The 24,281-nt window shown below is 56.0% G+C and overlaps 3 protein-coding genes across 5 annotated transcripts; 1 reads left to right on the plus strand and 2 right to left on the minus strand.

Annotated features, from left to right (window-relative positions):
* Nucleotides 1-1,305: 1,305 nt before the first annotated feature.
* On the plus strand, nucleotides 1,306-6,860 carry SHMT2 (serine hydroxymethyltransferase 2). 2 transcript variants are annotated; one of them, XM_003988933.5, is made up of 12 exons: nucleotides 1,306-1,462; nucleotides 2,444-2,641; nucleotides 3,672-3,751; nucleotides 3,917-4,117; nucleotides 4,429-4,510; nucleotides 4,647-4,769; nucleotides 4,896-5,035; nucleotides 5,381-5,546; nucleotides 5,738-5,837; nucleotides 5,925-6,080; nucleotides 6,161-6,268; nucleotides 6,387-6,860. In XM_003988933.5, exons 1-12 carry the CDS (start codon nucleotides 1,430-1,432, stop codon nucleotides 6,512-6,514), a joined length of 1,515 nt encoding a protein of 504 aa, XP_003988982.1. In that variant the 5' UTR covers nucleotides 1,306-1,429; the 3' UTR covers nucleotides 6,515-6,860. The 2 variants fall into 2 exon arrangements, with proteins under 2 accessions (XP_003988982.1, XP_019690670.1); XM_019835111.3 differs by lacking the exon at nucleotides 1,306-1,462 and adding an exon at nucleotides 1,724-1,879.
* A 201-nt stretch (nucleotides 6,861-7,061) lies between these two features.
* Nucleotides 7,062-9,478, minus strand: NDUFA4L2 (NDUFA4 mitochondrial complex associated like 2). Its single transcript, XM_003988935.6, has 4 exons — nucleotides 9,229-9,478; nucleotides 8,781-8,869; nucleotides 7,894-7,954; nucleotides 7,062-7,775 (listed from the first exon to the last, which is right to left on the minus strand). Exons 1-4 carry the CDS (start codon nucleotides 9,283-9,285, stop codon nucleotides 7,719-7,721), a joined length of 264 nt encoding a protein of 87 aa, XP_003988984.1. The 5' UTR covers nucleotides 9,286-9,478; the 3' UTR covers nucleotides 7,062-7,718.
* Nucleotides 9,479-15,805: 6,327 nt separating this feature from the next.
* Nucleotides 15,806-24,042, minus strand: STAC3 (SH3 and cysteine rich domain 3). Of its 2 annotated transcripts, XM_011284099.4 has the most exons (12): nucleotides 22,342-24,042; nucleotides 21,514-21,580; nucleotides 20,978-21,245; nucleotides 20,641-20,738; nucleotides 20,357-20,429; nucleotides 19,364-19,461; nucleotides 17,736-17,802; nucleotides 17,309-17,358; nucleotides 16,903-16,988; nucleotides 16,650-16,701; nucleotides 16,423-16,560; nucleotides 15,806-16,246 (listed from the first exon to the last, which is right to left on the minus strand). In XM_011284099.4, exons 2-12 carry the CDS (start codon nucleotides 21,577-21,579, stop codon nucleotides 16,148-16,150), a joined length of 1,095 nt encoding a protein of 364 aa, XP_011282401.1. In that variant the 5' UTR covers nucleotide 21,580; nucleotides 22,342-24,042; the 3' UTR covers nucleotides 15,806-16,147. The 2 variants fall into 2 exon arrangements, with proteins under 2 accessions (XP_011282401.1, XP_044917918.1); XM_045061983.1 differs by lacking the exons at nucleotides 20,357-20,429; nucleotides 20,641-20,738; nucleotides 20,978-21,245; nucleotides 21,514-21,580; nucleotides 22,342-24,042 and adding an exon at nucleotides 19,692-19,902.
* Nucleotides 24,043-24,281: the final 239 nt, after the last annotated feature.

The raw sequence follows: 24,281 nt of genomic DNA on the forward strand, positions 1-24,281 counted from the left end.
GTTTCTTTGCTTGTAAGGCAATGATAAAATAGCATGTCCTGGAGATTAAAACTTTGCGTGTGAATATGTTTTGTGATGGATTGTCCTCCTCCACTTCCTCTGACTCACAAACTGCCTCCTCTACAGCCATCCTCTTCTCTTCTCCCACCCCTTCCCCCTTGGACACTTTGGACATCTGGGAGCTGAGTTGCCCCTGCCTGTAATTGCACTTGTTGCATTTTTTTCCACCTGTTTGCCTCTTATGTCCCAGCAGTCAGTGATCTATTCTTGTATCTCCAAAGCTATGGCATGTCTGGCACAGAGTAGGAGCTCACTGTGTCTGTTGAATGACTAAATGAATGAATGTGTAATGTTGCTAAGTAAGGCAATGATTCTCAAAATCACTGCTTTTTAGAATCATTGAAGAGAGGTTTCACTGTCACCACGAGTGGGCAAATGCCCACTCTTTAAGACTCATTGAATTAGAACCTCTGTAGGGAAGCCTCACACTCATACATTTATACTACATTTCCCAGCCAATTCTGATACCCATGTTTGGGAGCCTACTTGTAAAGGAGTCAATGAGTCCCTCACCCAAAGGATGAGTCCAGATGAAGTCAGGCTAAAAGGAAGATCCTTTCCAGTTCCAAGGATCTTTAGCCCCAGGGAAATAAAGAGGGCTCACTGAGTGCTGGAGCAACAAGAGGTGAACAGATACCAAATTCAACAAATGCAACAACAGGAGGGGGCACCTCACTCAGTTCCAGAATGTCCCAGGAGAAGGAGATACCATGGAGGAGGCAGGTCAGAGGATGAGGGGAGGGTGATTCATCCCAGAGCATGTTTCACACAAAGTCTCATTTAATCCTCACTACATGTTATTTTTTTATTGCAAGTGAGGAAACTGAGGCCCAGATAGACTAATTTGCTAGTTAGCCCAAGAACTGGAACTTGAACTCAGGTCTCTCATCGTTCCAAACCAGGATGCTTCCCAGTGCTCTCTAGCTCGAATAGGAGTCTTTATACTCCCAAAGAGCCTAATAACGCTAAGTAGGTATTCAGTAGGCACCCAATAAATAAATGGTTGTTGTCTGGAGGACAGGATAAAACACACACACACACACACACACACACACACACACACACACACACACACACACACTAAAAAGCTTCAGGACAGTGAGGAGGTGGGGCGGCACTGGATCTCTTTTCTTTCAGGCGAGAGCCTCTGACCAAGGGGGCTACACATGGGTAACTGAAGCGGAGGAAGTGGGTAAAAACTACAATTCCCAAGAGACCGTAAAGGTCTCACGCATGCGTAGATCTCTCCCCTCAATTCGGTGGCTTCCCGGGCCGTTCTCGCGCATGCGCTCTAAAATCAGTCGTCTTCCTACCCTTTGCTTCCCCCAGCCAGAGTTGGTGGCTGGACCTCCTGCGACCTCCGGTTGCGATGCTGCCCTTCTCTTTGCTCTGGGCGACTCGGGTAAGAATGGGGCTTCGGAGATTGGGTGACCAACAGAAAGCAAGCTTCCTTCCTACCCTAGTTCCCTTTCACGAACTCTGGGGTTCTCCTGGCTTTTCCACGCACGTGGTTTTAGTCCTCGGGGAGCGGACGTGCAACTAGGGAATCCTTGAGAACTCCCCACCCTCAGTGCCCGCGGCGTAACTGGGGCCCCTCCTCATTCCCGCAACCAGACGCCCCAGGGCCTGCGACCGCCCATTTCACGTGGCATTAGGGGAGAGAACCGCACCAGATGCCCCGTGGACCCTGGCGGACGAGTGGGGTTCCTGGCCTGGACGGCGAGCTGAGTCTTTCCTGCCAGCTCTGAGCCATGCAGATGATGCAACCTGGCCCCACTGCTTACATCAGGGGTCCCTCAGCTCTATGGGCTGGAAGGAGGTGGGAAAGTGGGGAGCACAGGACAGGATGTGGGTTTTGGCTTCCCTGCAGGCAGGCTCTCCACCGGTCCCCCTTTTCCCAGAGACTGCTAAAGGTCTACTCTGCCACTTCCATTGCTCTGGAAACCACCTCTGCAGCGTATTGCCTGAACCGGTTCCAACTCAGCCTCCTATCCCCGAGTGCCATGGAGGCCCTAGGGGAACACCCTTTTGTGCTTGTGGGTTGAGGAGGTTCTGGAACCCCAGTGGACTGCCCCTGAATTCCATAGGCTTCCAGAGGGCAGACTTTGCCCCGTGGCTTTGCAGAGTGATTCGTGGGTCGAGGTGGAGGGAAATTCCGAGGTGAGGTGAATGGACCGACTCAGAACCACCCCCTGGACATTGACCCCAACCTTGGCTCTAGAACTGGCTTTGGAAGGAGGAGGTGGGGGTGACGAGAATTGGAAAAGGCTGTTTGGACAACTGGCTGCTAGATTTGGAGCCAGAAAGCCTGATAAGCATGGCTGAGGGTTGTTGGGAGACTATGTGGATGCTTTTTATTTGATCCTGGTTTTTCCTTTCCTAGCCTCTGCAGAGATGTGGTCATCTGGGCAGGATGGCCATACGGTGCCAACACAGTGAGGTGGCCCAGACCCAGACTGGAGAAGCAACCAGGGGCTGGACAGGCCAAGAGAGTCTGTCAGACAGTGACCCTGAGATGTGGGAGCTGCTGCAGAGAGAGAAGGACAGGCAGTGTCGTGGCCTGGAGCTCATTGCCTCAGAGGTGGGATCTGGGGAGAGGGACCAAGACATGGGCCACAATGGGTGCAGGAAGTAACAGATCATCTTACTGTTGTTTCTACAGATGTACCTTTCAGACTCTGGGCCTTCCTGCTGGGCCTTATCTCCTTGTATCCTCCTCCTCCTCCTCCTCCATTTTAAAAATGTTTATTTATTGGGGGGCGGGAGGAAAAAAAATAAAAATATCTATTTATTTATTTATTTATTTATTTAGAGAGAGAGAGAGAGAGAGAGCGCACAGAGCAGGGGAGGAGCAGACAGAGAGGGAGACAGAGAATCCCAAGTGAGCCCCGTGCTGTCAGTGCACAGCCTGATGTGGTGTTCAAACTCACAAAAGTGAGAGCACGACCTGAGCCAAAACCGAGTCACATGCTTAACCGACTGAGCCACCCAGGTGCCCCATCTTCTTCTTTTTTTAAGTCTATTTATTTTGAGAGAGAGAAAGTGCGAGCCCCTGCGCAAGCAGGAGAGGGGCAGAGAGAGGGTGGGAGAAAGAATCGCAAGCAGGCTTCACGCCCATCTCCCAGCTCGGGGCCTGAAGAGGGACTCGATCCCACAAACTGTGAGGTCATGACCTGAGCTGAAATCAAGAGTCAGATGCTTAATTGACTGAGCCACCCAGGTGCCCCTCCTTGTCTTCTTACTGTGCTCTGAAGAAAAGGCAGAGCAATCTGGATTGTGGGATGGGGACATTAGAGAGCTTCCAAAGCCTTCCGGGGCCCCTGTACTTTAGGGCCCCTTCCCCTTCCCAAGAGGAAAGAGGACCCTGGAAGCACAGGTTCGAATGGACAGGTGGCCCTGCTGGGGACACATACCACAGCAGCTGGGTTTCTCAGGATGCTTCCTCTGGCTTTTCTTCAGGCCTGACAAGGAACACTGGATGAATAGAGGTTTCCGTAGGGCCTGGCTTCTCCCTGCTGCCCAGGGCTCTGAAAGGGTGGGGCTGTGGGGGGGCTCCAGGGAAAGGGGCTCCATACCTTCTGTGACAATCCCCCCACTCCCCCTCACCCCAGAACTTCTGCAGCCGAGCTGCGCTGGAGGCCTTGGGGTCCTGTCTGAACAACAAGTACTCGGAGGGTTATCCTGGCAAGAGGTGAGGCCTAGGTACCAGAGGGCTGGAGGGCAGCCTCAGGGACGGTGCTCCCAGTTACCTTCCCAGCGTGTCTAGAGGAGTGGCCTTCCCAGCCCTTTGCTGCTGGTTGAGGGGGATGGTGGAACCCTTTCTGGGTGCCCTGATATACCCCCCATCTCATGGCAGATATTATGGAGGAGCAGAGGTAGTGGATGAAATTGAGCTGCTGTGTCAGCGCCGGGCCTTGGAAGCCTTTGACCTGGATCCTGCACAGTGGGGAGTCAATGTCCAGCCATACTCAGGCTCTCCGGCTAATCTGGCGGCCTATACAGCCCTTCTGCAGCCTCATGACCGAATCATGGGGCTGGACTTGCCTGATGGGGGCCAGTGAGTATGGATGCAGTGGGTGCTGGGCGTGGTGGGCAGGATGGGCATGAGAAATGAGTTTTCATTGAACACCTAGTGTGTGCCACACAGGTGGCACATGCAGGCTTCTCCCTGCCCTGCAAGTCAGTGGATGAGGAAGAGAAGATCCCAGTAACCGGTGCTCACCATGGAATGGACTGAGTAGTGAGGGTTGCACATACTAGGAGCAGTGTTCCAGGGACAGAGGCCTTTGGAGCCGGGCAGGAAGGCAGTGGTTAAGTCTGGAAGTTACTCGTTTCTGAAGCTGTCTTATCACTGTCGTCCCTTTCCAGTCTTACTCACGGCTACATGTCTGATGTCAAGCGGATCTCGGCCACATCCATTTTCTTTGAGTCTATGCCCTATAAGTTAAATGTGAGTGCTAGGGCCCTGGTGGCCCTCTCCTGGGGAAAGTGAGGGGCTGGAGTCCTGGGCAGCCTTTAGGGTCAAGGAGGAGAGTGAGCCGCCCTGCTTCTGTCTCAGGGTTTCAGCTTTTTGTTTGTCCATCCAGCCCAAAACTGGCCTCATCGACTATGACCAGCTGGCACTGACCGCTCGGCTTTTCCGACCGCGGCTCATTATAGCTGGTACCAGTGCCTACGCTCGCCTCATTGACTACGCCCGCATGAGAGAGGTTGGTGTAGGGCTGGAGTACCAGCCACTTCCCAGGGCGGGTGGGGGGATTTTGGAGGGGGGGGCAGCCTTGGGGAGGCCCGTCTGGTCCCTCCCCAGGCTAAGGCCTGTCTCTGTACCTGCCCAGGTGTGTGATGAGGTCAAGGCACACCTCCTGGCAGACATGGCCCACATCAGTGGCCTGGTGGCTGCCAAGGTGATCCCCTCACCTTTCAAGCACGCGGATGTTGTCACCACCACCACTCACAAGACCCTTCGAGGGGCCAGGTCAGGCTCCCCTGAGGTCAGGCCTTGCCCTTCTCTGCCTTCACGCCCTATTCCAGGGGCACTGTTGGGCTGGATCCGAGAAGAGTTCGTTCCCATCTGAAACCCTGAAGATTTTTGCCCAGTCTGTGATGACTCTCCTCCTCGTGCGCATGGTGGCAATTCCCCGCTAGGGGATTCGGGGGTGGGAGTGAGGGGCTGCTCTCCTTGATTACTGGAGTTCTACATGCTGGCCCAACTGAGGTAGACTGAGAACTCAGTGGGTCCAGGCCAGGCTGCTTCCCCTGCTTTTCTCCTCCCTTATCTTTTCTTTTTAACTTAGATTCTGATCACCTGCCTCCCACACAGGTCAGGACTCATCTTCTACCGGAAGGGGATGCAGGCTGTGGACCCCAAGACCGGCCGGGAGATCCCTTACACATTTGAGGACCGAATCAACTTTGCTGTGTTCCCATCCCTGCAGGGGGGGCCCCACAACCATGCCATTGCTGCAGTGGCTGTGGCCTTAAAGCAGGTTGGGGAGCCTACTGTTGTGGGGTGGGGAGGGCCCTGGGCTGGAGGCTTAGACCCTGTTCCATGCTAACTCAGTTGCAGCTGATGGAAGGGAAGTGCCCGGATGGGGTCAGGGTTGGGGTCACAACTGTGGTGGAGGTGGAGCAGAAGGGGTATGGCTTGGGGTCACAGGTGCTACTGTCTTGTCTCCAGGCCTGCACCCCCATGTTCCGGGAGTACGCCCTGCAGGTTCTGAAGAATGCTCGGGCCATGGCCGATGCCCTGCTAGAGCGAGGCTATTCGCTCGTATCTGGTGAGCCGGGGGGGTGGGTGAGAGCCTCTGCAGCCTCAGACAGAGGCCTAGAACTCACCCCTCCCTGCCTGCCGTCTTTCCCCTTAGGTGGCACTGACAATCACCTAGTGCTGGTGGACCTGCGGCCCAAGGGCCTGGATGGAGCTCGGGCTGAGCGGGTGCTGGAACTTGTATCCATTACAGCCAACAAGAACACCTGTCCCGGAGACCGAAGTGCCATCACACCTGGGGGCCTGCGGCTCGGTGAGACCTGAGGTTTGAGGAAGGAAGGATGGCTGCCAGGTGGGCTTGGGCTGTGCTCATCCCCTCTGCCTCTCTCCCAGGGGCCCCAGCCTTGACCTCTCGACAGTTCCGTGAGGATGACTTCCGGAGAGTTGTAGACTTTATAGATGAAGGGGTCAACATCGGCTTGGAGGTGAAGAGCAAAACTGGTGAGTGGGCAAGACCCTTCCTCGCTAGCCAGTTTACATTCCTTGTCTGTCCCTCCCCCTGGCTGATCTAACTGCCTTCCCTGAAGTTCTGACCACTTTTTTCCTCATCCCCCTCTAGCCAAACTCCAGGATTTCAAATCCTTCCTGCTCAAGGACACAGAAACCAGTCATCGGCTGGCCGACCTCCGGCAAAGGGTGGAACAGTTTGCCAGGGCCTTCCCCATGCCTGGCTTTGATGAGCGCTGAGGGCACATGGGAGAGGAGGCCCATAGACTGAAATTTATTCTCCTTCGGTCTGCCTGGGCCAGTGGAGGAGAACGACTGTCTTTTCAATTTTTTGCTAGGGGAGAGAAAGCCTCCCACTTAGGGGAAGAGCCAGGTATATTCTGGACTTTGTAGCTGAGAAGATTTCTTTTTGTAACAAGACTTAGAAAGAGGAGGCCTGGGGCTTTCCGCCCTGAACTCTTCCATTATCTCAGTGTTCTAGACTCCTTGCTCTTACTTGGAGAGGGGGGAGTTGCCCTTGTGAGCCAGAGGAAGGGGTGGGTAGGCGCCGCCTTTCTGTTTTTAATCTAATAAAATGCTAACCTGCTTTGAGCTCTCCGGTCACTGTGGGAGGGGTCCCCTGGGCCAGGTAGTGACTTGTCTCCCTCAATGTGTCCCTCCCTTTCCTACCACCACCACCATCCCCACCACAAGGACCCGACCCCCCCCCCCCCACCCCGCGGCTGCAGCCTCCTTTCTCTGTCTCTGATCAGAGCCGACACCAGACGTGATTAGCAGGCGCAGCAAATTCAATTTGTTAAATGAAATTGTATTTTGCCCACGGCTGCTTCTGTTTGATCCCAGGGGACCGAGGGGAGCAAGGGAGGGGCAGAATGGCAGGGGGAGGCCCAGGTGCGAGGCGGCAGGAGGGGATGCCTGTTGGCGCGGGAGGCAGCGGGCTTGGGCACAAGGAGGAGCGAGGAGGTGCCTCGTGCAGGCCTGGCTGGGCGGCAGGCAACGAGCCCGGTCGAGCCAGAGCAGCGCCGCCCCTGCGCTGGCGCCGGGCGCCTGGGCTAACGTGGGGCCCGCCACGTCACTTGGCACCGAGAGGCCTCCGCTTGCTCTTGGCTCACGTTGGCCACGCTCAACACGTAGCCTGAGCCACACCCTGCAAGGCCTGGGTAGGGGGGCAGAGGGGCTGGCTTGAGCCTTTTGGGTCAACCCGCAGTGTAACTCCTCCCCCTCGTGGGATTCCAGCTGAGGGTCAGAGGCGCTTCCGCTGCTGGGAGCAAGGGAAGGGGGTGGGGAGCTGCCTCCCCTCCTGTGGGAACGAAGCCTGTGTAAGCAGCAGCTGGACGGGGTGGCTAGAGTGGCGCCCTGGGGGCAGGGGGCAGAGAGTGGAAGAAATGAGTCGGCTGGCTGACTGGCTGACGGTGGTTTACTTCTACCTCGCATCCTAGAGAGCTCAAAAGTCCGGCCGGTCCTTCTTCAGCTTCTTATAGTCGGTGGAAACTGCAAGAAACTATAGGAGGGAAAGGGGCAGTGAGTGCCCCAGGCCTCCCTTTGTGGCCTGGGGTGGGGAGGGTGGTCCTGGGACCGAGGATGGATGGAGGGGAAACCCTAGAGCCACCGGGAGATACCTTGTATTGGTCATTGGGGCTCAGGCGGTTCCAGGGCTCCGGGTTGTTCTTTCTGTCCCAGCTACAGAGAGGGAGGGGGATGGTCAGAGTTTCCTCTCTGGAAGCTGGGACTCTGATGCCTAAGGTGACACACAGGGTCTCTGCCCCCACCTCAGCACCCCCGTCCTCCCCTGGGGGTCCCATGTCCCAGAGACTGACAGAGGAGGGGGCAAGTTAGCAGGTGCTGAAGAGTGAAACAAGAAGGCTGTCACCACTGTCAGTATGGGGCCAGGTGACGGACTGACAACCCAGCCCAAGGGCCTCCCCCCTGCTCCTTGCCACCCCAGGTTGCCACCCCAGGTTACCACCCCCCCCCCCCCCGCCCCCAGAGCAGAGCGGTGGGAATCAGGCAGAGATCCTGAGAGGGCTGAGGTTTCAGTGATGTGCCTCAAATACCGATAACGCTGTAGGTGCTCCTGAGGAGCCCCCCACTCCCCACCCCCGCCGCCTTTGGTGGGGCTTTGAGTCTCTGTGCCACCCTAGCCCCGAAGGCGCCCCTAGCAGCTCGCCCGGCCACACCCCCAGCACTCAGGCGGGGAGGTGGAGGTACCCAAAGGCCGCCCGCCGGCCAGCGCGTCACCATGGCAACCGGGCCGGGAGCTGTGCGGGTTCCGCAGCCCAAAGCGGGTCGAGTCTGGGGCCCCGAGGAGTGAGTGGTCGGGTGGGTGGGAGGGAAGGCCGGGGCCTCCCAGGCCAGCCCGGAGTTGCCTGGCGGTGCGGACGCAGGTGCGCTGCATGGGAATCCCTGCTGGGACTGCCCATTCGCACTGTTCCCGAGAGGCCCTTGCCTTCCTACCCTATCTTGCCGCACCCAGGCCCCCTGCTCGCGTCCCAAATCCGGCCTTTACCAGACGTCGGGGCTGCGCAGGGCGAGTCTCAGCAAGTACAGCGCAGCGCTGCCCATTCCCAGACCAATGAAGCCGATCATCGGGATGAGCTGCGGAGAAGACGGAGGGCGCTTTCAGGGTCAGCCCCCCTCCCCGCAGTCCCAGTCGCCTCTTAACGACCTTCTCAGCCAGCACCCGTCCCCACCCCCACCCGGGTCTGGCGCTCCCTCCCTTCTGGGAGAGGGGACCTGGAACCTTCTACAGCACATTTCCAGCCTTCGTCTCCCTCACCCCACGGCGAGCCGCTCCGAGGTGGATTCAAGAGACACGGGGCATATTGCCGGGCTAGATTGAGGGCACGCTGGAAAAAGCTTAGGAGCAATGGGGGAACCGGGCAAGAGGGAGATTTAGGGGCCGCCAGGGAAGCGAGAGAATTAGGAGTTACAGTGGCTCCGAGGACCCAACTCACCGCGGGATGTCTCTTGATCTGCCGGTAGAAGCGGGCCCCGACACTCGTTCCCGCCATATCGCCTCTCCGGTGTCAGATGTTCCCCAGCGGCTCTGCTCCCTCACTCCTCTTGGGGTCCCGCCCCCGGCTGGGGAGGGGTCAGCCCAGCCCGGCACGGCCCGCTCCGGCAGACTCACCCCGCCCCCACTCATCTCTTCTTCCTCCCGCAGTTCCGGGCTCAGAGCGGGAGAACTCTTGGGGAGCAGAGGGCTTTCTGCTCCTCCACTCCTCCAGATGCCCGCACCCTGGCGCAGAGGATACCCTCATCCCCGGGGCCTGGGGCTGGTCTGAAAGAGACACTTCACAGGCTTTGGCCAAGAGACTGAGGGAGGACCCGGAGGAGGGAAGAGGGACTCACCATGGGAAAGGGAGTCAGGCAGACTTGCAAGCGGAGGGCAGGGGGTGGAGTGTTCCTGGGGTGGGGGTGGGGCAGGAGGGGCCAGGCGCCAGTGAGGGCATCTGAAGCACCTCTCTGACACCCCTAGAGCTAGCAGATCCCGAAGGCCCTAGTTCTGTCTCCCTCCACAGTGTAGTGGGAGGAGGAGAGGGACGGACAGACCCACAGCACTAAAGCAGTCCCACCTCCTCTAGTTCTGGGTAGTTCTCCTAGTTGTGTTGTGGTTGGCCTGGAATAGCGTTTGGAGGCCAGGAGAGTGTTTAAACCTTGCTCAGGATAGAATAAGTCAGTTTTCAAAGTTTGGCGTGTGTGTGGGGGGGGGGGGGGTTTGGTTGATAGACTTGCTCTGCCTACCTCCAGTAGGGGCCAAGTAGGAGCCACCCAAGGAGTCCACTCTCTGCTCTGGCTGTGATAGGAAGAAAATGGGGTGAGGGAAATAGTCAAGGGGAGACAGAAAAGATGGGCGAAGGAGGAAAGAGAACAAGACACACAGATGGAAGTGCAGAGCCTCCCTTTCTGCAGCCAACTTAGCTATCCGCTAGGCTGTTAGGGTGGCAAAGCTCACTGCCACCGTCTTTGGGGAGTTGGGGTCGTAGGGACCCAGGCGCCTAGTCCTAACCACCTCTCCTCACTGCCAAGCTAACTTCCATCCTCCCACCCGCCTCCCTCCCGCCCCGCAGCCAAACCCGGCAGAGCTCCCCGACTTCTCCCCTCCGGAGCCCTTCTCCCCTCCAGGGCTCTGGACAGGGGCGAGTTGTGCACCCACCTCTGGGGGGTGGGGTACAGGGAAGGAAGCGACCCTTCCTGGGGGCCCCCTCCCTTTCCCGGCGCTGATACCTCCCCCGCCCCCTGCGCTGACAAGCGCGGCTGTAATTAGGCTGCGGGGTCCCCGGCTCTCCGCCTCCCTCCGGCGGATAATGAGATAAAGTGTCAGAGACACGGCGAGAACAAAGAGACAGAGACTCGCTGCGATGTGTGTTGAGGGGGGCGCGGAGGAGGGGGACTGACGGGATGTCAGAACCTGGAGCAGCACAGAGCCTGGCCCTCCCAGAGCACCCGCACCTCCAGGGCCGGGCCAGGGAGTGGAGTGTCCTGTCACTCGTGTCCCCCAACCCTCCAGTCTCCGGGACTAAAAATCAATCCTGGAGCTCGATCTCCAGGGGCAGCACATCTGGGCTGTACATCTGGCTCTGTGTGGCACAGCTGGGGCGCCAGGACGCCAACAGGGACGTCCGGCCCCTGCGCCACGCCCCTTTGCTTCTCGGGGGGGCCTCACCCACGCTCCCGCACCATTTCTTGCGAGTTTTGGTGACCAGAGTCTAGCGCGTTCTGAACTCTGCCCCGCCGCTTTCCTAGACACGCCGCTGTTCCTCCTGCCGTGGGCCTCCACCCCCACTTCCCAAGCGCCTTATTACCTTATTATTGCTTCTGCTCTGGCCCTGCCAGGGCTCTTTGACCCTGCACCCGTTTCTGGTGCCAGTCTCTGACCCCTGGTCTGAGACCCTACTTCTTAGCCCCCTCCCATTTCTGGATCGTGATCTGTGCGGCCGAGCTGGGACTCAGAACTCCGTGAGTTCCGGATCCCTTGTCTCCCCACCTTCCCGCACTTTCCCATCAGAAGGACTCAGGCCATGCTGATCGAGCCGGGTGAGGAACCGCAGAAGTCATTAGCTGCGGATTAGGCGTGGCCTGGGGCGTGCGGGGGTCCCATGGGGACCAGGTTCTGAACGCGAAATCGCGCCAGGACACTAATCCGCCGGCTGGCTGCACCGCTTGTCAAAAGCAGCTAGGCTGGGCGGAGCGAGCTGGCTGCTGGGGCTAAGGGCGCGGGGCGCCCCCTGGAGGTTGAGCTGCTCCCAAGCTCTCAGGGGAGGTGCCTCGGGCGCCCCCTATCGGGTCGCGCTGGCTCTGCGCCCCACCGCTTTCGGGCAGGTTAAGTCAGTGCCTGGAATGTCCGTCCACGTCCCGCCTGCGGCTCCTGCTACTCTAGCCGCCAAGGCACTGGGTCCCGCAGTCTCCCCTCTTCTGGTGTGAGGCGGGGCTAGGGGCAGGTGCGGAGAGGGAATGGTCCATCTCCCACCTCGCCAGCTATGGGTAGCACCACGGGCTCAGGCTGGTCCTTCTTGCGCAGCTGGTCCGCTCCAGACCCTCTGCCTTCTGACCCTGCCTACCCCAGTCTCTGACTGCCCTTCTTTCTGCCTCTTTATTCTTCAGGCCCTAACTCTGTCTCTCTGTGTCTGTCTCTGTGTATGTCTGTCTGTTCCTTATCATTCTGGCTGTGTCTGTCTGTCTCTCCCTTGGCAGCTCTCTCTACCAGGCTTTGTCCTTCAGCATCTGTTTCTGTGTCTCTCTGTGTTTGTCTCTCCTTCCCTCTACATCTCTCTACCCTCTGCATCTCTCTTTACAAATGCCTGTCTGTCTCTGTCTCTCTTTCTCAGACCCTTTCCCATCCCCCAGTTCTATTACTATTCTCTGGCTTGCTGCCCCTGGGGGGCTGCAGCAGTCCAACGAGACAGCCTGGGGACACCTCAGGGCACTGCCCGGGGTCCACTTCCCGGTCACCTCCACATGCCCGTCACCTCTGCGCGGCCTCCTGTCTTCCCTCTGCAGCTGTGGGGCGTGGAAGGGGCGCCCGGGGAGGGAAGACACAGGGCCCAGCATCTGCTCGGGAGCCCCGGAGCCCCTGACCCCCTCTGCCGCTATTAAGGGCGCTGGGTCCCGAGGCTCCGAGAGATGATCATGATTGCATCAGCCAGACAGCCGCGGAGCCGGGAGCCGCGCGGCGAGCGAACGAGCGAGACAAAGACGCCCGCGCCATCTGTTTATGCAAAGCGCTCTCCGCCGGGGACCCCGGCGTCCCGGTGCCTGGCCCGGCTCGGGGCACAGGGTCAGGAGCCCGCTCCTGCCTGGCGCCCCCGCCGCGCCGCGGCTCCCCCCTCCCCAGCACCCAGAGGGGCCGCGGGGCGAGCGGAACGGAGGGGGGCGGGGGTGTTGATGTGATTGGAGCGGACGCGGCTGTTTCTTCAATAATGGATGGAGATGATGCGGACGGCGGAGCCAAGCCCGCCCGGAGAGGAGAGAGGAATAGAAATGGGGAGAGGAAGGGGCGGGTGTGGGAGACTCACCCAGGCGCGCGCGCGCGCGCGCGCACACACACACACACACACACACACACAGGAGCGAGCGTGCGTCACACTGTCATTCGAATACACTGTCGCGCGGCTCACACCCAGGCACACGCCCACGCACTGTCACGGAGATACACACACCTGCAGGCGGAGACGCCAGAGCAATACACACTCACTGGTGGCTCTTCCTGATTTTCACACATACACAGTCCTGCAGGCAGAGACACGCGGAAATGCCCACACCGGGGCACACCCAGGCGTGAAGATCGCACAGACACACAGACATGCCAGAGCACGTATGCACACCTAGACACCCAGGGGCTAAGCCAGACAAAAATTATAGAGGTTGAGTGGGAGCAGGACAGGGACAAGACTGACAAATACATACTTAGGGCCACGGACACACACCAGGGGCACACATACCAACAACATACGCTACACCTCGTGCTCTGATATACACACCTCACACGCTCGGGTCACAGGCGTGCACACACACACACACACACCAGAGGCATAAACACCCATAATCTCCAGGGACACAGACCACTACCAACCCCCACACATTCAGAGGTTCCCACCCACACATATACAGGAGCTGTTGTCTGTGCCCTCCCATGGAAGAGTATGGCAGAGAGGTCGCTGGAGTCCCAGGAGCAGGCCTTGTTAGCCTAGCCACATAATGAGGTGTTGGTTACAGGAAGTGCCCGGGGCTGTGGACTCTGCTCCCCTGCTTGACTGACTGCTAGTTTCCTTCCTTGGCCCCTAGGGTGGGTGGTGCACACCTTGGGCCACTCTGACAACAGCCAATCCAGCCAGTCCCAACCCCAGTACTTGGGGAGAGGAGGGGGAGCAACAGAAGGACATAGGGACTCCCAGGATGCCCCACACAGCCGCGAGGCAGGCGTGGAAAAGAGGGTCACTCTGTATTCCCCCTCATTCCCCGGTACTGCCCAATCTTCCCACTGTAAGGGGCATTTTCTTTGCCGAGAGCAGGGGGCACTGCGGCGGAGTAGGGTGCGGGCTGTGTCCCGGACCCTGGTAACCCCGCCGCTCCTCCGGTCTGTTTTCAATTCAGTCCGTTCCTTGGCCCAGACTTATGACCTTTGCTGCGTGTGGCAACATCATCCATCACCTAGGCGGCCGTTTGCCGGGTGAGGGGTGTGTGGGCTCACAGAGGGTCGCTGTTGCTTCCGCCTCCCTCATATGAGTCCTACTATCCGCTGGCAGGCCTGGGCTCAACGGCGGGCAAATACTTGGGGGGAGGGTGTGATCATGGGGCTCGGTCGCGATACTGGGCCTATGTCCCCACCCCTGGCACCCCAAGAACCCGTCCTTCGAGCTTGGCACAGCCGGCCTCCCCGCCTCTCCCGCCCTCCCTCTCTCGGGCCCTTTGCTTAATTTCCTATTAACTGCTGATAAATCCAATTAAACCGCCGCTCTAATTAGGGACAGCTGCCGACTCCACGAGGCGGGGGAGGGGGTGCCCCCCGAGTGTAGAGGGGGGAGAACAGCAGCTCTCTCTGCTTCTCGGCACCCCCACACCAGCATCGCCGCCCAATGAGCCAGTAAATTGGTTTTGCTTCAGCATTGTGGGGGGGGCCCTCTCGAGGATTTCGGGGGATCTGGGTTTGAGTCGCTCATATCTCTTGATAAAGAGATACGACCCGAGACCTAGCCTCCCAGCACCGGGACCTCCGACTAACCCGCCCCCCCCCCCCCCCCACCTTCCACCACGCTTTTCTTGGTAGGCGTATCCCGAGGAGGGATGGGGGCAAAAGGCTTGATCTGTGTGTGGTGTTGGAGGCGGATGCCTGAGATCTGCTTTTATTCCAGCCCGAGCGTGGTTACGAGGGGGGGGGGGGGCTGCCTGAGTCTTTCTTTATGACCCCGCTGCCGCCCCCGGGCGTCCGGGACAGTCAAGGGCAAAGGGAACAGGAAACTGAACCGGGTTCTGCATTGAGTTTTCCTATGTGCTTCCCTACCCCCACTCTGGAAGGAAGGGGGGCGAGTCCGTCCCGGGCCCTTCTCTTCCCCAGCCCAGCTGAGCCTCTGCCCTCCCCCCGCCAGCAGCAGATGGTGCCCGGGCTCCCGCTGCCAACCTTGCTAGGCGGTGCCAACCTCAGGCCTGGCAGACAACGGGCAGAAGAGGATCTCCTGACTGGCGGGGCTGACCCTCCCCCACCCGCCATCAAGCTCCAGACCCTCGGCCTGCCCTACTCCAGGGACCACCTCAGGCTGCCTCTCACTGGTCCGCTCCCAGGTCCCCAAACTCCTCGTATCCTTCAGCTCCCTTCCCCACACCTTCCCGCTCCCCGCCACCTGCCACCCTGACCGGGGCCGGCACATTTGCATATTTGCATATGCAAACAATAACATTTGCATACGGCGCGCCGCAGGGGGGGTCCCCGCGTGAGCCGGTTTGCTGTCTGCCCCGCGCCCTCTCACTCGGTACCTGTCGCAAAGGGCTGGGGCGGGGGCCGCGCGGGAGGGGTTAGGCCCCCCGGCCTCGCTCGCTCTGTTCCCAGAGGACTTGAGGAAGTGTTGTCATGGAGACGGCACGCACCCCACCCCCTCCCAGGCCCAGGGTCTCCGGCACGGTGTCTCAGGTTCTCTCCTTCCGCCCCCCTTCCCCCGCCCAGTCCCTTGCTCTCCAACCAAGATCTTGCATCGCCCCCTGGCGGCCTAGCTCGGCACTGAGCCAGGTTCCGAAATGTGAGGGGGGCTGCCCGCGGCTAACTCGCCTAGAGGTAGGGGGACCTACCCTGCAGCCAGATCTTTCTCCTAGCCGCCAGGACGCGGGGGTGGTGACTCTAGTCCGGCTCCCCTTTCTTCGCTGACAACAGGGGCCTCGCCTGGCGGACGCACCTGTCTCCCCACCTCCCACCAGCCTCAGCCCAGGTGGATGTCGGGTTACCCGATGATAGTGAGGTGAGATAGCTGGGGAGGATTCTCCAACGCTTCGTAGGTCCTCTCCTCCCTCTCCCCTCAGCCCCAGTTAAAGAACAAACTTTTCTAACTTTTTTCAAAACTTTAATACATTCGCAACATTCGACAGTTCGCCTCCCACACCCCCAGGGCGCCTCCTAGTGGAGACGCGTTCTTTTTCCAGCTCTCAACGGCTGGGCCTGAGGAGTTGCAAGTGAGGCCGTTCTGGGTACCAGGTATCCAAGGCCCTAGGCCGGGGGAGAGGGGGGGCGGGAACCAGTCCCTTCCCAGAAGGCCCGTCACGCTCTGGCGGGCCTTCCCACCCCTCCCCCCTTCCAGCATAGTTGCTTTCGCCCCTTTCCTCCCCAGCCTCCACTGGGCCTGCCCAGAATGGGGCATGGGTATCTTCGGTCAGCAGGCGCCTGCACGCCTAAATCTCCTCCAGGAAGTCGGTGGGGAACAGCCCCACCTTGCGGCCGGTGTAGACCTTGACGTAGCCGCCGGCTTCATCTCCTTTCTGCACCACTATCTGAAGTATTAAAGGTTTAGAGAGGAGAGGAATCAAGGGAAAAGGTAGAAGAGGAGAGCAGGGGAGCCCGGATTTATGAAGGCCTATCCTAGCCCCGTTAACGGGTTAAGATCTGCAAGGAGTGTGGTTTGCCGAGGAATCTTGGGGCCTGAGGTTGGATGGGGCACCAGAGCTACCTGGTCCTTCTTGAGAGTGATCTGCCCTATTTCGCGGTTTCCCACGAAGGATCTCGTTACGCGGTGCACACGCTCTCCAGATCGGACCCGAATGATGAAGTTTGGAGGGAAAAATCCAACCTTTTCCCCTATTTTCCCCTGGAGGAGATGGGAGGGAGAATCAGTCTCTCAATCTCAGATTCTAAACTCAACCCATGTCCCACTCTAGCCTCTGCCATTTCTCTTACCCGCCACCATTCCTCATTGGAGTCATCAATGACTGTGATCTTCTCTCCAGGCCTGGAAGAGGAAGGGAGAGGCCTCTGAGAGTTAGGGAGCTTACTTATATATCTGGCTCCGGTCCAGCCCCAACAGGCTCTAAGCCCCTGATACCCCCTTTCCTTTCCCATAAGGAGATGAACTCTCCCCTCTCCACTCTCAGTACTCCCACCCCATCCCCCCCCCCCCCCCCCCCCCCCGTCCCAGTCTAAGGCCTCTCACGGGAAATCCAGATCGTCCTTCTCCAGGGCTTTGAACCGATAGAGAGCCACAAAGTAATGAGACTGCTGGAAGCCAGGCTGCTTGTGCTGGGGGTGAAAGGAGGTGATGAGTCTCTGGGCTCCTCTGTCCCACACTGAGGGGCAGGAGTCCAAGGCAGGGGCATTGTGCAGACACACTACATTCCAACTCTCTTCCACCTCCTTGAACTGAGAGGATTCTGGTGTGTGTGTGTGTGTGTGTGTGTGTGTGTGTGTGTGCATGCATGTGCACACGCGTGCATGGTGAAGGCAGGTTAAGGGTGATGGGAACCCATGGAGTAAGTGTGAACTTCTGTGGAGGCCATGAGTGGTGTCAGACCTGGGTTGGGGAGAGGACTGGGGTTCCTGCAGGGAAAAAGGATTCTCACTTTGTCATCAGGTGTCTTCTTTTCAGCCTTCTTATCCCCTTCAGGGTTTCCTGGGATGGGAAATACCAAAATTGTCTCTAGTTCCTGGAGGGTAACCCTCATTCTTTTACCCTTCTGTTGCAGAACCTCTTTTTTTTTTTAATTAAAAAAAATTAAGTTTATTTATTGAGTGGGGTGGGGGGCAGAGAGAGAGAGAGAGAGAGAGAGAGAGAGAATCCCAAGTAGGCTCTGCACTGTCAAACCCACGAACCATGAGATCATGACCTGAGCCAAAGTTGGACCCTTAGCCAACTGAGCCATCCAGGTGCCCCGTGCAGAGCCTCTTTTATCTCCAAATCTGCCATGCCCTTTGGCCCTCCATCCCCTGTTACCCAGCCAAGTCCCTGACCCTACTCCATCTCTATGGATGGAGGTGGGTGACACTCACCATCCTGGGGTTTGCCTCCCTCTGGTCTGGCAGACTCTGGCTCCTCTTCCATCATGGCTGCTAGAGGCTGGAGGGGGTACCAGGGTTAGGAAGATGCTCTCTTGGGAACCCATGCTTGCCCTGGCTCTCCAGCCAGGCCAGAGAACTATAGAATAACAGCATCTCAGGCTTGGAAGGAGCCTTGGAAGGAAATACCTGGTTCAACCACCAGCCTAATGCCCAGGCTTCCTGAAAACTTTCTGGCAGGTGGACCATCCACCTTGTGCTTGAATGTAGCTAATGACAAGGAGCTCACTACCTTACAAAGTAAGTTCATGCAATTTGAGGGCAATTCCCTAAATTAAAGCTATGTCAATCTCCCTGAACTTTTAGTAAATTGGTACTGATTTGGCCTCTGGAGCAATATGGAACAAACATAGTCCCCTTAAAGGTCTGAGGGTAGCTGGTAAGTACTTTTCTTCTCTAATCAGTTCCGTCAAATCACCCCCTCCCCCATGATCCTGATTCCAGGTTTTTTACTACAATGTCCGCTCCTAAAAATACTCCAGTGTGTAAGAGAAAAATGGGCAGCACAGTTTTTCTAATTCCCTTAAGAGAACCTGAGTGTGCTTGCCTTTCTGGAAGCAGTCAAATCATATTGCTAGTGCCTTGTAAGTCATAGTTCATTCCACAGAAATCTCTAACTTACACCCAACCTCCATATCAACTACTCTGAGGCTAATCCCTAGTTCTGTTTTTGTGCAGTTGATTTTTTTTCTTTTTTTGATCCAACAACAGACATGTGCATTTTTCCTGACAAAATTTCAAATTATTGGTTTTGGGCTTTTCTTCTAGTAAGATTTTAAAATATGCTGTTCAGCATATAAGTTTTCCCTCCTAGGTTTCCCACAAACTTAAGGGATAATACCATTTGCATCAGTGAGAAAAATACCCACAGGTGAGGACTGAGGACCAAATCATGCTGATAAGGTATCAGAAATCTCCCTCTAGCCAGACACTCCCTAAAGGACCTAGATCCTTTGGGCATTGTCATTCATCCAGTTTTAGGACCCCATCTAACTGCTATCCACATCAGTCCATCCTGGTTGTCCAGAAAGATACAAGGATATGCTAGCAAATTCTTTGGCAGACTCAAGGCAAGTCTACGGCATTACCAGTCTAGTAATCCTATTACAGAAGGAAATGAAGTTGCTTTTGGCCACTGGTCTTGAGCATCAGTTTCCTCAACTATAAGATAAATGAGTCAGGCAAGAGGATGTTCATGGACTCTTCGTGGATTTTCATGGACCCTTCACGGCTCTAGAATTCTGATTACTTGGCATGATAAGTTTTCTTCCCCAAATCCAAAAAGCATAGCTCTTGCCTCTGTTGTCCAGCAATGCTAGGAGCCTGGGGCCTAGCCTTCAGTTGGTTCTGGTGCTTAATCTGATAGTTTCAGAAGGGAGTTTCTGAAGAACATACACACTATGGCAGTTCTCAACCAGAGGCCCTCTAAGATTGCATGCAAAAAATTTGTTGCAGTTTTAGGGGAAGAGAATCCCTAGCTTCTGTTGGCTTTCCAGAGAGGAGACAGGACCTGTTCCATGGAATCTCTTGAGGGGACCTCAGGAGGAAGGTATGGTGCTCACATTTTTCTTATCTGCCTGTCCCTTCTTCCGTTCCTTGTTTGCCATGATCACCCCAGTGCGCAGGGTTTCAAACACAGGATCATTGTGATTGGCAGCAGCTAGTAGGAAGGGAAGAATGAAGCCATTACTGGGGAAGCAGAGAAAGGCTTGGAGGAAAGAGAGACCTCCTAGGTAAGGGAGAGGCGGGATGGAGCATAGAGATACGTGTGTGCACGTGTGCGTGCGTGTAGGATTAGGGAAGGGCCAGCTGGGCATACCTAGGTCATCAATCTATAAAGCGCTCTAAAAACATCACTGGAAATGTAATGTGATGGAGAAAAATACTTACCAGCACTCCTTCCGGGCAGAGCATTCTATGATGATGGAAAGACAACTTTGCTAACAAGTTGCTTGGGAGCTGGGGAATGCTCACAATTACTATTCTCCTTCTAAGGAGAGTGGTCCTTTAAGTGCTGGCTTTTGTTCCGCTGAGTGGCATGTGCAAGCTGGGGTGCTGCCACCAGTGGGTTCTTCTTTTTTCCACCCATGCTCCTCACACAGTTCAGCCTCTCCTCCAAATAAATGTTGAGTAAATTGTCAACGAATATGTTTGTAAGAGTTGCCAAGTTATGAATCTGCCCAGGATGCCCACAGCTCTTGGTCTAGCCCTGAGACTGGTATTATTCTGTAACAAGGATGAGGATGGTCCAGAATCCTTGTTCTTGCTTAGAAATGGCTTTACATATGAAGAGCACCGATTTTGCAGCTAGGCAGACGAAGGTTTCAGTCTTGGCTTTGTCTCCTGCTAGCTGTGTGGAGCCCTAGCTTAATCTCCTCTCTCTCGGCTCTAGCACAGGAATATGGACTCTATTCAAGATGGCTAAAATATTAGGTTGAGAAAGAACCATGGGAAGTAGACTCTTTCTGTTTCAGAATTTGGCTTCCAAATCTAGAGGTGGTGCTGGGACCACCTCTAGGCTTCCCCTTTCCCTTGGGTCCCCCTGAAGCACTTACAGAGATCTTTGACACAAGCGTACTGCTGGTTGCTGTAGAGTGGGGAGCTATAGGCCCGATGAAAACCAGGGGGCTGTAGGATGGGATGGGAGAAAGCATTAGAGACAGCAAAGTAGGGCCCAGAACCCCATCTCTCCCATGAGTGCAACTTCTTCTTAGAATAAGAGATGGGCTGAGAAAGAAAAAGCAGGGAAATGGATATGACGACTTGGGAGGGACTAGAAGGGGGGAGCTGGCAACATGTCCCCTCCCTTCCGCTTCCTCGCTCCCCAGAGCCTACTCACGATCTTGCCGAAGCATCTTTGCATCTCCACATAGGACTGACAGTGTTCGTGGATGTTAGTTTTGCAGTTCTTACAGCGAAGCCCAAATTTGTTGTTGACTTGGGAGAGGGAAGAACATGTGGGTGAGGTTCCTGATCTCCCCTTCCCTTTGTACCAGCGCTGCTACTCTAGCTCTCAGGTCCCTTTTCTGTCTAGGACCCGACACTCTCAGTCTCTAATGTGTTTTCCTCAAGCCACCTCTTGCCATAGCCTGTCAGCTACACGCTCCTCTCCTGAGCCCTTTCCCCCGCCTCCTGCCTTCCGCATCACGCTCTCTCCGCTTCCCTTCGTGACTCACGCACAATCATCCGGGCACAGACATCACAGAACTTGGGCTTCTTGAAGAAGTGATCTTTGAATTTGTGAGGCTTATCATTGACAAGCTTAGGAGGTTCTGGGGGTGGTTCCTCCTCCTCCTCCTCTTCTTCTTCCTCTTCCTCATAGATGTAGTAGATGGGCCCACCCCCAGCTCCCACTGCCTCCCCATTGGCCTGGGGCTCTGGGGGAAGCTCCATCTCCTTCGTCCCAGGAGACTCCTTCCTGAATAACTGCTTCAACCGCTGTAGCTGAGGGAGGCAGGGGAGTGGGGACGGGAGGAAACCCAAAGTTAAAAGAACTGTCATGCTCTCTAGAGCAGGTAAGGCTGAAGCTAAACATTGTTCTAGCCTGGGCAAGGGGGCACACCCCAGGATTAGGAGTACTGGGGGCTCTAGGTGCTGGCTGGCGTTCTGCCAATAAAGGAGTCATGAACAAGTGAGATCAATTCAAGCATTCTTCAAGGGCTGCAGTGGGTTCCCAGCTTCCCGCACCCGGTGGTCGGAGGCCCAGACTCACCCCACTTTGCCGAGTCTCTGCTGGGGAGGAGGGCTTGGGGGACTCCAGCACCTCCTTTTCTGTCATCCTGCAAGAGGTTGGACCCACTATGGAATCTGATCCCTGACTGCCATTCTTCCTTTCCTAATTCCTGTCCCTCACTGTCGCGGGGGGAGGGGGGGTGGTGTGTGGTCCTTGAAAGGGAGACTTTGGGAGGACTTTGGTTAAACAGAAATCCTTTGACAGACTTATGAACAGAAAGATTCCATGGAGGTCCAGAGAAAAGTGCAACAGACAAAAGACTTTCCCCACCAGTTCCTCAAACAGCTAGATACCCATCCTTTCCACCCAGAGGCGCAACCCGAATTTATAGCCCCAACACGGTGCTCAAAGCTGCATGGTTCAGGGATTTTCCTACAGTTTGTTTCTCCTGGGAATCTGTGGGCAACCGAGATATGACACACACCTTCCCAGAACCCCCTTTCTTCAAGAGGCTTAATGGGTGGGTCCAGAAGCATGCCTGGAGGGATGGGCTGGGACATTTGCTCTCCCCTACCCCTTTGAGTCCCTGGGGCCCAGGGCCTAGTTCCCAGCCTGCCTCAGTCCTCAGCTATTTTAAGTTTTCAGAGTAATATGAGCCTTTCCTTCCCTTACTACTCCATTCCCTTGACCCCACCCCCACCCCACCCTCCAATCCTAGCTCTTGTCCTGGAGTAGAGTAATAATTTCACTCCTAAAACCCTAACTACTCACAGGCAAGAGAGAAACGAAGACGTTGAATAGACTACAGATTGGGGAAGCTGCGGGGAGCAGTGCTGGAAATGGACGGGGGATGAAGAGGCAACTTACGTTTGGGATTCCCTAAGTCAGTCCACAGTCTGTGGAGGAAAGAGGGAGCCCCTGGGGTCTTGATGGTGGTGCTGGGGGACGACTGGTCCTCTTCCTTGGGGGCTAAGCCCCCCCAGTACCCTCTGTACTCACAGCGGCTACCCAGACGTTATTTGTAGACCTCCTAGTCTCTCGCCTTGGTGTCAGAGCTGAAATGACAGGGCTGGAGGAAAGTGGACAGCTGAGCGCCACAGCTGACACAGAGAAATTGGACACGGGGAGGTCTGGGCTGGGCTGGACCCTGACTCCTCCCATCCCCCAAAGCCACTGTGTCCTGGTTTTTCATCTACCGTGTACAGGTCAGTTCTGGCTAAATTCAAGGAAGGGCAGTGTCTGTTCAGGCTGCATACTCACTTAGGTGACTTTGGATGACTGAACGTAAAGATGAAATTATAAACAGCCTTCCCCGAGGTCCACACACCTCTCCGAGTCTACCTGCCCCAGACCTACTTGAGGAACTAGCTTTTGATTTTTTTTCAGCCACTGTCTTCCTGTGGTCATGTTTTTACACCCTCAAGCATCGATCTAGCCTCAAACCTTTAGGAAGCAAAGGCTGGAAACTGGTGAGAAAGGAGACTTTGAATTCTCAGAGGTCTCCTGTCAGCCAGACTAGATTGCATTCTTTATCCATTGGTGGTTGGAGGGGTACCTTGCTGCCATCCTGAAAGGGAGTGTAGACCATGCATAGTACTGCTTTATTCTCTCCAGTGCCCCCTGAGACATCCTTCCCCCATTCTAAAACCTTATCCCCTGGGTGAAGTGAAGGGACTTCTCTGAGCTACTGAAAAAAGCCAGGATGGGACTTCCACCTGAGGGGCTCTGGGAGAGTGAGGGTCTAATGGTCAGGTCTCGTTAACACTGGACAGAAGGCAAAAGCTCCCACACAGGGTTTTTTCCTCCTCTGTAAGCAACGTCTGCTTCTGCTTCTCCATGAGGACTGTAAACTTTTGGAGGTAGGACAGCCAAGCCCCACACTTCCTAAATCATTTTGATTCCCTGATTCCACTTCCCTCATCTGATGCCCTGGTATAGGAGCTTATGGGTCAATGAGGTATCTGACATTCTTGTCTCACAGGGCTGCGGCCTTCTCCTACTCTGGGTTGTGACATGGCTGAAAGAGGAGTTACTCCTCGGATCTCAAAGGAGGGCCATTTGGAGGTGGTCATGTAGTGCTGCTTTATCCCTTGTATCTGTAAGAAGTAAAGGATTACGTTGGAGGTTGGGTCAGACAAGCCTCAGAGGAGCCTGGCTAGAGATACTGCTACCCAGACCCAAGCGATTTCCAGGGTAAGGTACTTTGTCACTTCTGTCACTGCTCTTTTTTATTTTGTTAAGGGGTGGGTGAGATGGAAAAGGGGCTGCTGGATGGCTCTTAATGGCCCTGGTCTGACAGGCTGCACGACAACAGGGCTAGCTTTGAGAAGCCTCAGAGAGAGGAGAAGCTCCATCCATGCAGGTGGATAACGTGTTTTTCACCTTTCTTCGGTTGCATAGGACAGGGACTGCTGAGCATGCCTGGGTGATACAGTATCTTGACCCTTCAAGTTCAACTGATGTAGCTTTTATGTAAGAACATCCGTTTCTGTTGGTCATAGAACCCAATCCTCTAGCTTTCATATTATAAAAGGCCCAAGTCCTCCATCCCTGAAGAGTTTTCAGAAGATCGGATGCTGGATACATATCCAGATTGTTGAGGCCACCATCTCAACCTGGTTCTGGATCTCACTCACCCTCCACAGCTCAGCCAGGAGGGCCCGAAATGAGTATCACAGAATTAACATAGTGGAAGGAACCTCAGAGATAAGCAAGTTAGTTCAAGTCTCCTATTTTACTAATAAAGAGTCAGACAGAGGTCAGGAGTTGCAAATGGATGTGCTTGATGAAACCACACTTAGTGGCAG

The sequence above is a fragment of the Felis catus genome, chromosome B4 (genome assembly GCF_018350175.1).
Source record: "Felis catus isolate Fca126 chromosome B4, F.catus_Fca126_mat1.0, whole genome shotgun sequence".
NCBI classification, from domain to species: domain Eukaryota; kingdom Metazoa; phylum Chordata; class Mammalia; order Carnivora; family Felidae; genus Felis; species Felis catus.